The 15198-nt window shown below is 41.5% G+C and overlaps 1 protein-coding gene across 1 annotated transcript; it reads left to right on the plus strand.

Moving 5' to 3' along the window:
* Nucleotides 1–6443: 6443 nt before the first annotated feature.
* On the plus strand, nucleotides 6444–14021 carry LOC110826674 (putative glutamate receptor). Its single transcript, XM_022057539.2, has 9 exons — nucleotides 6444–6510; nucleotides 9083–9255; nucleotides 9970–10266; nucleotides 10702–10796; nucleotides 11038–11214; nucleotides 11522–11757; nucleotides 11950–12167; nucleotides 12594–12856; nucleotides 13172–14021. Exons 1-9 carry the CDS (start codon nucleotides 6444–6446, stop codon nucleotides 13494–13496), a joined length of 1851 nt encoding a protein of 616 aa, XP_021913231.2. The 3' UTR covers nucleotides 13497–14021.
* The last annotated feature ends 1177 nt before the right edge of the window (nucleotides 14022–15198 follow it).

Genomic DNA, 15198 nt, shown 5'->3' on the forward strand with positions numbered 1-15198 from the left:
ATTAAACTGTTTATTTGTACAACAAAAGTATTTATTTCTGTAATTCATTAAAATACAACGCAGAGACTTTACACTGCTAAGTATTTATCTTTTTCCATTACACGAACGATATATTTCGTTTAAGAAAATTGGCTAATCTCGTCTGACCTTATATGTTGTTTGATAAGATCAGTTGAAGTAACGTAATTTAGCATAGTTAGTGGCTTCATCAACAGAAAGTACGTGTTACTATCGAAACAAGGCCATTATGAATTAATAACACTCAACAAGTAACGTGTTAATAATTCACAAATTGTGAGTATACAATTTATTTACTTTTAAACAGATGTCTATGGCCCTATTAAATATGACGTTGAATGTATCTGTATTGAATCCTTAACAAAGCGTACTGATGTATTGTTTCAAATTAATCATCTGCATCACTCTTAACGCAGATGAATTGGCTTTCACCTCAGGATCCACCAGCTTTGCTCCAATGTAACCTAACCTAATAGCGCAACAGCCTATAAGTCGGGACAAGATCTGAGGTCCTCAAGGCTAAGAAGATGTCAGTGCTGGTAGGTCTTCTTGGTTTTTAACGCCATGTGGATACGTAGGTATATTACGCGACTGTAATCTTGAGACTTCAAGGGATGCAGGAAGTCCGAAGCGTTAAAGGCAGACGCTATCTCTCCTCCTTCCTCCTTCGCCCCACCTTCTCACCCCGCAAGTCTCAAGATTACAGTCGTGGACTGTATATACCAACGTCTCTGAGGTAAAAACCACCTCCATCTTAAACTCAAGATATATTCTTACTTCCACGCTATGAACTCAAGTTTAATGGCAGCCCATTGTCGGCTGTCCCCGAGTGTTTATTCGCAACTTCTCCTCATATGTGGAGTCCGATCCGCCACCCGTAGACAAGGAACGCGACGTGAAGTGGCGACAAGTGATTCACTAATTCGTAGTACTTCGACAAAGACCCGGCTTCAATTCCAGGTCAGTCCGTTTGAGGTTTGAGCTGGTAAAGAAAGGTCACCCTGACATTCAGTATTCCACCAATGCCACATATCGTATATAACAGACGCTGAGGTACGCGACAGGCGAGGCCAGCCAGCACGTTAAGACGACCTTGGCCCTGGGACTTTACCTCTGACCCGCCAGGACGAAAATATTAAACGTTTTAATTGGGTTTTATATATTCGTTCCTCGAAAAAAAAAGTTCGGGTAGCAAATATTTCATTTTTTGAGATGTAACTACAGGCGTTATGTTTAGAAAAATCAATAACAAATAATGCCATAGAAGTGACAGTTCCTATTGTACAAACCATCAACTAGCGTTTCCGTCAAATTCAAATCGACGTTTCCACAGCAACGCAGTGTCTTGACTGCTGATAGGATTGTTCCCCCGTAAATCACTATATATATGTACGTATCGATTCTGTTTTCAGTATCTGAAGCTGATATCCGGCTTGGTAAACCCTCCGACCGCATCCAACCTGTAAGTCACGTGTTTCTCGCCCAACGGCAAGGTGAAAGCTACAAGTGTATCCGAACACAGTCGAAATTACAATCGGCAATTACGGATTTCATGCCATAAAAGGAGGTTTCACGACTGGATGAAAAGTAATGTTTCTATTCCAATGATATCGCGTTTAATAACGCATCTGACTTTGGTCCAAGCCAAAGCGAAATATTTAAAACAAATTCTAGAGTGGTACAGCACTGAACATCTATACTGCGTCAAGACTCAAAAAGCGATGATTCTTTTTTGTCATCGTAGTTCCAGGAAGAAAATAAACAATGCGGTGATATTATCTTATTGTATTTCAATTAAATATTTTCATTAAGCGTCTACGTTTACAATTAGTAGATTAAATTAATATTAATCCAAATACCAAATGCATCAAACTGCCAACTACTTCAACTCTCATACGTCTAACGAGATGAAAAAAATCACATTAAGAATCCAAAATATTGAAATCAGGCAGTATAACATTTTTTTCACGTTTTTCCTAAGTCACACAGAAAATTTTTCTTCAAAATTCCCTAAAATAGGCGACTAATCCACAGCAAAAAATCATTTCCATCTCATCTCGTTCCTTTGATGACTGTCTTCTGGTTTGTAGCGACGTGTAGTCTGGCACAAGCTTACGAACGTTTCAGAGGTCTTTACTGCCTCCATCTTCAGGGCAAGAACCTCTGAAGCGTTGTTAAACTTCTACCAGACTACACGGCGCTACAAACCAGAAGACAGCCATCTTCGGACTCACCACCGTCAGAACCTCAAATCCTACCAAGTTCATGTAGTTGTTTCGACGTCGTCACACAGCATCTGATCCAAGCTACGTCAAGAATTAACGGTTCTTGGTTTTACTGCCTTGCTATTGGCGGTGAGCAGATTACGAGCAGCCACTATGACTCGTTTCGGATGTCTGCATTCAATTGTCACAGCAAACGTGTGTCATGGTCATTTCGCCAAGTAATTAACGACCAAAGTGTAATGTAGAGCACAACGCTAAAAATAACGAGTGGTATAACGCGATCGACAATCATAAAATGCTCCGGGGATCCGGAGGCGTAATTAAGCGTTTGCCTGAATAACCACTTCATTACGAACATCGACAAACTAAATAATCAAGCAACTAATGACAGCATAAGTTAACTATTACGGAAGAAATACAGTCACAAAACATCGAGACAGCTAATGTCCATGGTAATATTTGTCTTAGAAACTGAAATCTTGTCTGACTGACAAACTAAGCAATCACACAGATCAATCAATTTTCGCTTTATTACCGGGTTTGATTCCCGGCAAAGCAAGATTTCTCTTCGCCGAAACGTACAGACCGCGTAATCGAATCGTCATCTGTGTTTTCCAGCGAGGGTAATGCAGTCGCAGCGTGAAGCTAAACTTTAATCGCCTTCTAGTGCCGAGGTCACGAATCCATCAATTGCAATCATCTTAAATAAATAAATCCTCGCCCTTTCTCCGGACGAAAGGCAATTCCAGCTCCGGGGTAATTTACCGCGTGCACCCAGGACTGTTATTATAGCAACCTCAGGCCACGAGAATCACGTTATGGATGCTTAGAAAGTGTAAAGAAAATAAGTGACGTACTGAGACGGCAAAGAAGTGAGTGGACGCTGTCGAAAGTGAAGTTTAAATGACTGGACGCAATCCAGACTTCTGACGATGCAGAATTTGGCACATTCCACAGCGTGCCGCTGGCAAACGCGTGTCCCAACAGAAATCTACCGAAAGTTGCCGTCCGGGTGCTTAGCACTCACTCTCTGACTTTTAGGGCTGTATCGCACTAGGATGCCATGGCAGCGACACCAACAGCGATGCCATGGCGTCCAGCTGCCAGAAAAAGACGCCAGACAAGCTGCCAGCTTTCGACGCAAGTCGAGCGAACAGATGGATCAACATTATGAGATCACGAAATGAAGGGCTATTAGCAAGGAGAAATGTCCACTTTTATCACTTTTGAGAAAATGAGATTTACCTTTATCAAAACTACATACCTGGAGTGAATTTCAATTCTGTAACAAATAAATAAGTAAGAAAAATTCTTTATACACACACTTTGCACGTCCATACCATTATTGAATTTGAAATATTTCAGTTCTTGCAAATCACATGTAATATTACATGAACAAACTTTATTTAATAAAACATTATAAAAGCAGGTTTCTTCTTAATTCACATTATTTGTGATATATAGATAGATGCATAGATTGCTAAACAAAAAAACTTAAAAATCAAGTTGCCATATTGGAAAGCGGCCCCACAAATAAAGCCATAGAAACACTTGTTAGCTAATTCTTTCTTTTCTACTGTAAATAAATCTCCTCCAAATATTTCCACAAGTTCTACCCAGTTTCTTTTTTTCAAGTCCCGGTTTGCGTATTCAATAGCAGATGAATCCCATAGTGATGGTCGGGACTGAATTTCAATTATCAATCTTTCGGTATCGAAATTATCCACGTTTGGAAGAAACAGAAATACACACAAGCACATTCACGCACGGACGTCAATGGACAGGTCAGACTGTCATGTGATGTTGATTTGGCCTTGGCAGCGATGCCAGTAGCATTTGAACTTGGCATCTTGGTTGGCAGCGATGCCAAGTTGGAAGCGCTGCCAGACGGATGCCAGGTGCGTTATATGACTACTAAATTAATGCATTAAGTTTGGCCGAGATGCTGGCAGCTGCGCCATGGCCTCCCGTTGGCATCCTAGTGCGATACCGCCCTTAAGGTCCACTGTTCGACTCTCTGCCCCAGACACGACAAACCCGTATGTCCAAACAATCGTAACACGAAACACGAGCCTGTGCACAAAATGCACAGAAGATGTTAATGGTTCTGTCCCTACAACAGGGTCAACAAGGCACGTTCTAAAACTTAGGATTCCTTGACGGGGATGTCTCAAATAGACTCAACCCTTCGCTGGAGCACGAAATCTGAGCGCATTCCGTTCGTCATTTCTTTTTTCCAATCAAACCCCTGGCGCCTGCGTGCAGAGTGATGTTACCCGTCGTCTTGAGGCTCAGTATCAGCAGTCGGCCACGAAGTTACGTGCAAGGAGCGTCTCCGCCACCAGCCACACACCGCTGCGCGCGTAAGCCATGGTTATTCTTGTGTTCGCTTTAAAATCACGAACATCCCATACCTTGTACGCATTATTTGCACTCAGTGAACAGAGAGGTCGTGTCTGGCTGTCCATATCTTGTGTTTTGCATCATCACATTACGGTAATTAGCTGTTTGATTATTAAACGACACTTATCAGCCGTTAAAGTTGTGAAATATCGAATGTTTGAGCGACTGTGAAACACATGTTGAAAGAGGTGTGAAGTTTAACGTACTAAAACGTAATTTTCTATCAGAGACTAACCACAGAAGTTAGAATTTATTCCCCACGCCCCGATTGAAACCGGGAACTCCCGGATAGGAAATCAAGACAACCGCTTCAAAGAGACGTAGAGGCAACTTACCGGATTTCGACGGAAATCTATGGGTAAAATTTACGTTCGTCGATTCCGACCTCATGGCTTGTGACGCATGGCCTTGCATGGGGGAATCCTATGGCTTCGAATTTCTATTCAAGCTTCAAAGTTTTCTCCAAAATAGAGAAGTTGAACAATTACTACGCAAATGGACAGGTCTAATTAAGATCTGTAACTTTTTGCTCTAATATTTTCCGATACAGCTTATATTTAAGGAAGTGTAAGAGGAAAATCATGCAATGCCATATCTCTGTTGTTATAATTGTAAGTTTTATGACGCTGTACAGTGTAATATCTCTACTGTTCACCGGGTTTTGTATGAAGTTAATCATCAACGCTAGTAAGAAACTGACGTCTGGGGAACTTCAGTGTGTTCCAAACTGCACCTAGCATTTTGAATCTTGTCCTAATCTTAATTATACGCAGGACCAAAATATCAAATTACAAACAAATCTGTAAAATGCAGAATCTAAGTACGCTCTACGTCCTTTGTTTATCAGTTTATTTCACTACGTTTTCTCAACTGTGTGGGTTAAAATCACGTTTCAGAATTATTGAAAAGAACAGAGCGAAGTCGGCATACAACACCTCCGCGAACTATCTCAAAGATTCACCTGTGGCAAGGACACAAAACATCCTCCCAGGACAAGCAAGCCGCTGGCCGAGGTTCGAGGCCTTGTCCTGTCCATAGAACAAACTGGCTATGTTCCGACTAGACATAATGCAGATTAACAAAAGATGGTAACTTCATTGTATTTGCTTTACAATTATTTTGACATGCTTTCGGATTCATAATGAGATGAAGATCGAATGAACAGTAAACATAAAAGGGGTGGGGGGAATGTAGACGAAGAGATGGATCGACGGACAGATATTGAGAAGAGACACAAAAAGGGAGGTAGGGAGGATAGGAAGAAAGTAAAATGTATGGAAACTTATGACAGTTTGCTTAATTACACGTCGTAGAAACGTCCAGTTGCTTATGACGTGAGCAGAAAGGCAGACACTAACATAGTCTCGGTTATATACAGGATGATTCAAAATCGTACTTTGCTATTCTCCCACTAGCTTAATTTTATTTATTTTTTATTAATGTACAAGGATTACATTAGCAATCTTACAAACCAAATTATTTCAGCGGTTTGTTATCAGACTTATCTACCTTCAATGGCCTCGACTGACTCAGGATAACTTCGGAGGACATGGATTCCTATTCTAAAGTTATTCTCTCTGAGTCCTTCTATACGCTTATTCAGTTTGGCGCTAACATTTTGAATCACCCTGTATATGGAATGATTGTCTCGTTCAAGATTAATTGCGGGGGGAAAGACAGGTTAATGGCGTCCTGTATGCTCTAATTGATTGCGATAAGCGTAAACCCCATTTGATCACATGATCAAAATCGCATATAACAAATTAATCTTATAGCTGTAATTATTGATTCTGAAAGATGAATAAGCGCTCGCTGACGATGCCAGATATCAAGATAAAAGCTACATGGGAAATGGAAATGCCAAGTATGTTATAAAGGCGTTTCGAACGTCAATTACGAAAATGTTCCATCAATTCGTCTCTGTAACAGGCTATTTTACGACGATGAATGGGATTCAGAGGTTGTGTGTCATCGAACGGAATATTGTATGAGAGATCGAAGAAAGGAAAGGCGAAATGTGTCGTGTGCGAACAAAACGTGGCTTTGGACACGTGAAAAACACCGAGAAACAAATTCCGGTACAATCGGTTTCCGGCGTATAATCTAATCGAATAAATTTAAAATAGATCTTAGATAAATTGGGTCTGAATTGTGTTGAAATATCACACGGCAATGCGAGGCTTTTAAGTAACGAAATCTCTTAACACAGGTAAAAGTAATTAAATTCGATTCTTTGTTATCAGCGTGCTGCATCAGAAGCCAGAAGCCAATTAGCACAAAAGAAGAACACAATAATAAATATATCAAAATAAGAAAACAGATTATCAAAAAAGAAATTGCACGCTTGTAGAGGGCGTTAATACACAAAGGAAACTTGCTACTAAATACAACAACGTCAGAGACTCTGCTTTCGGCCCGAAGGTCAGAAATGTTTTCTGTTTTTCGCGGCACTTTTAAGTCTTTCGCGAAAAATCCAGACTCCTACAAATTTAAACATTGTATTCCAGAAGCGAGATGGTCTGTGCCGCCAGAATTCTCGCTACCCTGACGCTGCTGGTAGCTGGAGCAGAGGGTGCCGTTCCTGACTGGGTGGTGGCGAGGGTAGTTTCCTCCCTTCAACGGCGGTATCACTCTGGATGCGTCTTTCTGCTGCACACAGCCGATAAGACCGACCTAAGTAAGCACTTTACCTCTACTCTGGCGTAAGCATATTAAGGTACACCCAGCGATCTCTGCCCTTTTAAGGAAAACTATTTCTGAAAGATCATTTTTCCGGAATCACTGAAATGGTCGTGGTGGACTAATGCATTGCCTGGCCTCCCCAGTCACCGAACTTCACACTTAATACATACGTTCAAAGGTATTTCATCTGTGGCTACCAAGGATAAAGGACGAAGTTATGGACGAGAATACTGAAAAGGTCGCAGACATCCTTCGTTATGTGTTACGTCACACGTGAGAAACAAGTGGACATCGACAGAATGTCTACAACGGCTCAGCAGGCAGCCATAATGAAATAATGTAATCTCTCAAACTAAGTACCTGACCGTATTAAATAATTAGCATATATATTAACCAACACAGGCAACTAATCAAAATATCAAGTAACTAATTAACGAAATAAATCTCTTACAGCAGAAACTGTAGGTTACAAGAAGCCAGAAATTATTAAAGTCCTAAAGCCACACGATAATGGACCAGCACCATCTTAAAGGCTTTCCCCCCCCCCCATCTATTTCCTGGCCTACAGAGTTACCGCTTTACAAGTGGTTTCTCCGCGTTAAATTACATTACACATTCCCTGAAAGTTGAGAAGTTACTTTGTGATCACCCTGTATTTATCTCCAATTTCCCACCCACCATCATCGCATTGCTACTTTAGATGCAAATACGCACATACAAATTTCACGCTACTGTCGTACTAGGGGGGTAAATTATAATTGAAGTGTTTCTTTCTCACCAACTCCTCGAATCGATTTACAAGACGATGTTTAGGCGTTCGAGATTTGGAGAAACGATTTGACAGGTTTACCAACTTTCCGTTGTTCAACGGTTAATGCAAAATCGATCGATCAGAGAGGGTTTAATGATATGTAACATGATGGCGTGGCCAGCTGCCATTTCATGCCTGTCACAATAACAATTTGGCGCCGATTCCAGCGACCTTCAATTGTCAATCTTGATATATATGTGGTTATTTATGTATGCTGTTGTTTCGTGTCGTTGTGACGTTGAAGAGTTGTCTAACTTCAAACAAAAGAACAATCTCTTTTTATACATTAAGAAATCCGTCCGTAAGACACAAAATGCATTAGTTTAAAACAATGGGAAAGATAAAAAATGGTTCAAGTTAAGGTTTATAACGCAGTTAAAAACTATTATTGTTAAACGGTTCAAACACTATTCTAGTCACATCTACTTTTCAAAATATCAGATGTGATGAAATATAAACTAATAATTTTTACAGCCTGATTTGCTTTGTTGTGAATCATTAAGAATGAGAAAGTTTTCTGACTCTCACAGAGGATATAAAGATGTCTCTTCCTGTGTAATTTGGTACAAGTTTACTACACTACGCGGCGCTACAATGCATAAAACATCCATCTTCACAAGAATGAACTTTCGAGTTCCATAAAATGTGAGTAATTTGACCTAATAAATGTACGATTCTGTTCTAAATGAGGAATCTGTTCCACGAAGTCTGTTTAGCGATCATCTAACTCTGCATCTATTACACTTATTAACTTTCAGCCAAGGACATTAGGTTAATAAGAGATAAGTCACCAAAGAACGTATCAGGAAATTACATCCCGATGAGTACAGGTTTCTACTACGGCGTTCCAGCCATTGAAACAACGTAATCTCCTCAGGTCACACATACATCTGCTTCCAGATCAACTAATTATGCATTTCCCTCTTTATCTTTTTTCCCACAGCTTCTCAGGAGCGACTCGTGCAGTTTCTGCTAAGAAAGCGTCTCTCCGAGGAAGCCACACAAGTGGCCGCGAGGCGACTCCGGCCCGACAACAGCTCGCTGCAGTGCTCCCGCAACGTCCCTTTAAACGTCGTCGTGTCCAGCGAACCAGATGTCAAGTTAACTCTGACAGAGGTATGGCGGGTGTTACTATTACGTGCAATTAAGTCTTTAAAAGTCATATTTTACACCTCGAGCTGCTTAGCGGATTTTGATTAAATCTCGTATGAGTGGTCTACATTCGTTTGGACTTTTTATGAAGCAGTTCAATTTAAAACCCAATTTTACAAGAAATTCTGATCGAAATCTCTCCTAAAAATTCACATATTTATACCTATTATTCATACCAGTCAGCCGTCTAAATAAAAATAATTAAAAACTCAGTCTGTACCTGAAAGAAAACACGTTATCTCCATGACAACGATCAAATGATTAATGCTGTTTATTTTGATAAAAATCTAATAAAAATGCACGCTAGCATAATGTATGAAAATTGTATTTGAATTATTTATCGTTTTGAAGCTTTATATAATTATATACACCTGAGGATGGTTATTTTAGGAACTGAAACATGTCGTGAAACATGAAAAATGATGGTCTAATGTAAATCGAATATTTCGATAAAGAACATCATTTAATATTTTAAATATTTTAAATGTTAATTATTGTAATATTTTAATATTTAATAAGAAGATTTAATATATACTTATTATATCACAATATGACGCAACTTTACCATCTTACGGGGGAAAATCCAGATTTACCGAGTCTCAAACCATGCGGTATATATAGTTACCACTGTGATTTCGAAGTTAAAATAGCCGAATTTTCGCGTGTGTTCATCCACAGTTCTCCAACAGACACAACCTAGCGGAATCAAAATGGCTGCTGTTCTTGACTGAGGGTAATATCGGCAGCTTCTTTGCCGACATGAACGTCCCGTTCAACTGTGAGTTTCTGGTGGCCCGTGTCACCACGTCAAGCGTGACTCTGTACGAGGTGTACCGCGTGGCGGAAGGCAGACCCCTGAACAACATTTACTTCGGAAGGTGGACACCCCTGTCTGGACTGGTCAGCGTTCAGGAGAGCATCTACAGGCGACGCGGGGACCTCCAGGGGACCGTAATAAACGCCATCACTGCGAACGTAAGCGAAATAAACCGCTCGTAAATTCGTCTTCAGTAACGTCGTCACGGATTGGATAATTCGGCCTGTTCCATCTTTTCTAACGTCTTCCCACGTGTCTTTTACTTGGTGGTCATCCTTTCCGGTTCATCTTAGGGACAAATTTTCAAGAACAGTTCCGTAACTTTCAACAGTCTTAATAATATTTAATAGAGTAGTTCAATGTTAGATTTGTGACATTTATAAGATCACCAACTTGGTTTATGTAGCATCTATAATTTAAATAAAAAGTGTAAGAACCTCGTATTTTCTTCTCTAGCTCTGTAATTTTATTAATTCCATCTCAGAATTAATTAATTCATTAAACATTAAAGATTCTATCATCGCATGGTAGGAGAAAAAACAAATAGTTTGCTATGTTACGATAGTGCAAATGACGTCAGCCTTTCATTGCAGGATCCCCCAATCGTCACTATTCTGCAGAACCAGACAGAGATAGTCGGTTTCTTCGGTAGAGTGTGGAAAATCCTCGAGCAAAACATGAATTTCAGGTGAGAGTTCACTTAAGTGAAATTTATTTTATATAATCAGGGCGACGAGACGAGCGGAACATGTATGGTGAAAAAGAAAACGCACGCAGAATTTCAATCGGGAATATGGAAAGATAATATTAAAATGTTCTTAAGATATAAAATGTCAGACACAAACAATAGTCTTCTGTCAAGAGTGTTAGCCTATGTTTCTCACCCACGTAAAATAATTTACATTCCAAACGATTCTTTGTCCACCCAGAACAAACTACACGATCACAGGAGACCTGACAAAGGGCAAGCCGACGCAGAAGGGCGACTGCAGTGGTATGATCGGCGTCCTACAGTGTGGTCAGGTTGACGTGGCGCTCGGTGCGTTCTCTACCAGCTCATATCCGACACTGCCAGTCAGATTCTCCATGCCTCTGCTTTACACCACGTGAGTCCCTCAGCTTCACGCTCCTCCCCGTCCACAAATCTTTCTCTGCCAATGAACTGCATGAGCGTAACACGTAGGGACCGCTACGTACTCCATCACGCGACGCGGTCGATGCTTAGACGCCGGATTTGTATCGCAAATACTTCAGATAGGCCACTAAGAGATGGCACTACAGTGCCAGGTGATTTTTAATCCTTCATACCTCATATATCGACCATACAGGCGAGTCTTTTACACTGTAAGCCAATCAGACCGCGACACGTGAGCTCAGAACAGCAGCACACAGTACACGCAATTAATGAAATAGTTACAGAGTTTTCATCATGAAACCGGCCGGCAGGGACGCAGAATGGGACGCCTTCCTCATGCCCTTCAGCCCGCGTCTCTGGCTTGTTCTGCTAGCAACGATCCTGTTCATTGCCTTCTACCTGTCCACGTTCTACAGCATCGGACGCTGGGTCGGTAATGAAGAGTCAGGAGGTCCAGAACTGTACACGTTTTACGATTCGATACTGTACATTTTCGGCGCCTTCTGTCAACAAGGTTAGCTAGTTCCCTTGTTTCATGTCAATCTACTTCTTTCATCATTCAATCTCTGTCCATCAACCCAAAGAAACCGCCCATCACCTCAACATTCCATATGACCATCAACCCATCTGCCCACCAGACAACAAAATGTATTTATTACAATATGTATTATTTACACCCTCAAGCCGTAGTGAACGAATATTTCAGGTCATGACCTCACCCCGCGCTCGACGTCCTGCAGGCTTGTCTACATCACGGCGTACCTTACAGCCCTTGTACTGCTGGCTGCATACTCTGCGGCCCTAATATCATCCCTCACAGTCTACCGATCAAATCTGCCTTTCCAAGACTTGGAAGGGATCCTCAGAGATAAGACTTACAAACTCGGTGTCGTAAACATGTCTGAAATATATTACACTGTCTCGGTAAGTTGGAGCTTTGTTTTGACTCAACTACATAATTAAAACAAATAGGAGGGGAAATAATTTTCGATGTTGTAACGCCTTGAAGTTGGATGTCTCACACCTCACGAATTAGTCAAAGCGTTCCCGTGCAAAATTTGGAGTTTGGATCCAAATCCCTTATAAAAGAACTTTACAAAAAAAAACTACATGAAATAACATACTTTAAAAAAAGCTGTGAAAGCCGTCAGAGAAAGTGAACACCAGCAATAATAAGATTTGAGTCATGTTAAGTGACAATTTTTGGTACTGCGCAACCAACAACGCGCACCTTGTTAATTGAATCATAGAATAGTTACGAACACTTAGTTACAAGAATAAACAGAGGGTAAAAGAACATAGGAAACCAGTAAAACACGCGCTACTATAAAGTTTCCCGTTTTTATCCAGGACCCAACGGATAAAGACATTTTCCATGAGGTGTATTCGAAACTGATGTTACCCGACCAGGATAACTTCCCACGGACTGTGCTCCAAGGGTTAAAGCGAATCTGTAACATCAGATACGCCTTCATGTCCATACCAGAAAGCGTCATGCCACTGCTGAACCAGATGAACTGCACCATCGTACCGCTGGCTTACAGCACATACCCCATCAGCCTCGCTATGGCGTTTTCACCGAGGAGTCCCTACACGGACTTCTGGAGCTACAGGTGAGTTCAATGCGCAAAGACTGTCCTTTAAAACGAAAGGCTTTTCCTACTACGTGCGAAATATATCGTTTAAAGACACCTGTCGTCTGGGTCGTAGCAACGTGAAGTCTGGCATAAGTTTACCGACGTCTCAGAGGTCTCTGATGCCTCCATCATCAACGCCTAAGCCCGAAGACATCCATCTTCATATCCCCTCCGTGAAAACCTCAACTTGAATCCAGTTCCCGCCCTCACAACCACGTTCTACATCATCCAGTTTGGTGTGGAGCTATTCATTACGGGTTTTTCTCTAGTACTTGTGATTCTCTGCTTCAGACTGCGGATGCTGCGTGATGGGGGAGTGATTTACAGGCTACGCACCGACAGCTGGCCATACCTGGGACAAGACATGACGAAGAGTACCACCGTCGGGGTGGACCTGAAGGCAGTCGCTCCACTTCTGGCCCTGCTGTCGGCGAGCACTGTCATGTCCGTCGTGATTCTTTTCCTCGAGCGAGGGAGGTTCTCCGTCTCGGACAGACGTTCTCGGGGCAGAACTCGACGGGAAAGGAACGCTTCCCGACAGCAGATGGTCATCATGCACGCGGCACCGGAAAAACCTTCGATCGTGCCTCTTCGTCCCGGAGGTCGGAAAGACTGAAGCCACCGCACGGATTTCTGGGCGACCCGAACCCAAAAGTAGTCGTCTATTTTTTTTTGTGTATAACCCAACAAACTGAACTACAATTACTTTAACATCGGTCGCGCAGAGGCACGAGACGTTAAACAAGTTAAGAACTGTACGCACGGCGTAGCAATTTTGACGCGTTCGTCATTATTTCATACCTGACCTCTGAAAATGACGCGGGGATTCCCCACTTGGAGAGCCGGGGATCCTCAAATGTCACTTCCATGAGTATAGATGTAAGACGCTTCTAAAAGTTGTCAGATTTTTGGCCAAAACTTGAGTGTGTAGATACGTTTAATAAATATCTCTTATACGAAATATCGTGAAAATTCGTCCATGTCTCCAGTCGTTACGCGCGGACAGACAGACATACCGAAGGTATTGCGCGTTCTTCTGTAATTTATGTCTTCAAACGCGGCGATAATGTGTTCAGTAAATTTTTCGGCGAGTCACTTAGCAAGTAAATTATCGAAAAAGAAAGTCGGTCAGTCAGATCTCGCGGGGTTTAATTTGACCAACAGAGTTACCGACACAGAAATACACAACGAAAAAGCTTCAGATCAACGGCAGAAGATGGCAGGTGTTCACAGGCAATATCACAATCTGCGCACATTCCCCCCTGGCTTTCTCCATAGCTAATGTATACATAAAGAATTATTATTATTATTATTATTAGTGTTCTGTCTGACGACAGGTCCATATGAACAGGATCCTTCCATCCTTCTCTCGGACTGGGACCTGTTCATATACGTTCTTGGCAGATGATCCAGAAGTGGTTTGCCATTGCCTTCTTCTGTGTGTGAATGGGATGCCACGGGGAAACCGGGGAAGCCCCCGGAGGAAAACTCCGTGATGCCTAGACCACGGCCTTGCCCAACACAAGTTATAAATTCGGGCACCGCCGGGAATCGAACCCGAGACCCCAGGATTACAAGGCCAGCGGTCTAACCGCTAGACCACCGTGGCACACATAAAGAATTAAGAGTGCTTATTTTATTTATTTTATTTTATTTACGATAATTCAATGTAAAATACAAAAAAAAAATACCAACCACACAGCTGAAAATGAGACGATCATTTGTACAGATGACTCTCACCAACAGCTCAGAAGCTGTGCCCAAGACTTTGGAGTACTTTACAATTTGTATCCCTTATTTAAATTGATTTTTCGTTCATGATAAAACTGAATTGTAACCGAAATACATAATGACTCGCACAGATACTAGGTTTCTTACAGAGTCAACTGGCTTACTAACTACACAGCAGAATGCTCTTTCAGAAGCTTATACTTCCTAGAACAAGAATTAACTGTGCTTCGAAACGTCAACAGATTGGTATTTGTTAATGGAGACGAGTTGCATTCTTTGAGGTAACATTTGCGTCAACTTCGCAAATGGAATTGTAAAGTGAATTAATTCTTAGATAATTTCTGATTTATAGGCGGGCACCTCTGCTCGAATTACATGTCACGTGGTCCCAATGGTCCGGATGGAGTGAGAGTGTACTGGAATTAAAAGTGTAAAGGAGGGAGGGCCTGTTATGAATTACCCTGAGGATAAATGAAACTCAACTTCGAATGAGGTCATACATATGTACAGTGTTGTAAATCTGTACCCCCACTGAACACAATAATCGGCCCCTTTAACTACAGAGACATCTTTCAGAACAAAATAAA

The sequence above is a fragment of the Zootermopsis nevadensis genome, unplaced genomic scaffold, assembly GCF_977971745.1.
Source record: "Zootermopsis nevadensis isolate Lab colony 2312 unplaced genomic scaffold, Znev_1.0 Znev_ptg000028l, whole genome shotgun sequence".
Taxonomy (NCBI): domain Eukaryota; kingdom Metazoa; phylum Arthropoda; class Insecta; order Blattodea; family Termopsidae; genus Zootermopsis; species Zootermopsis nevadensis.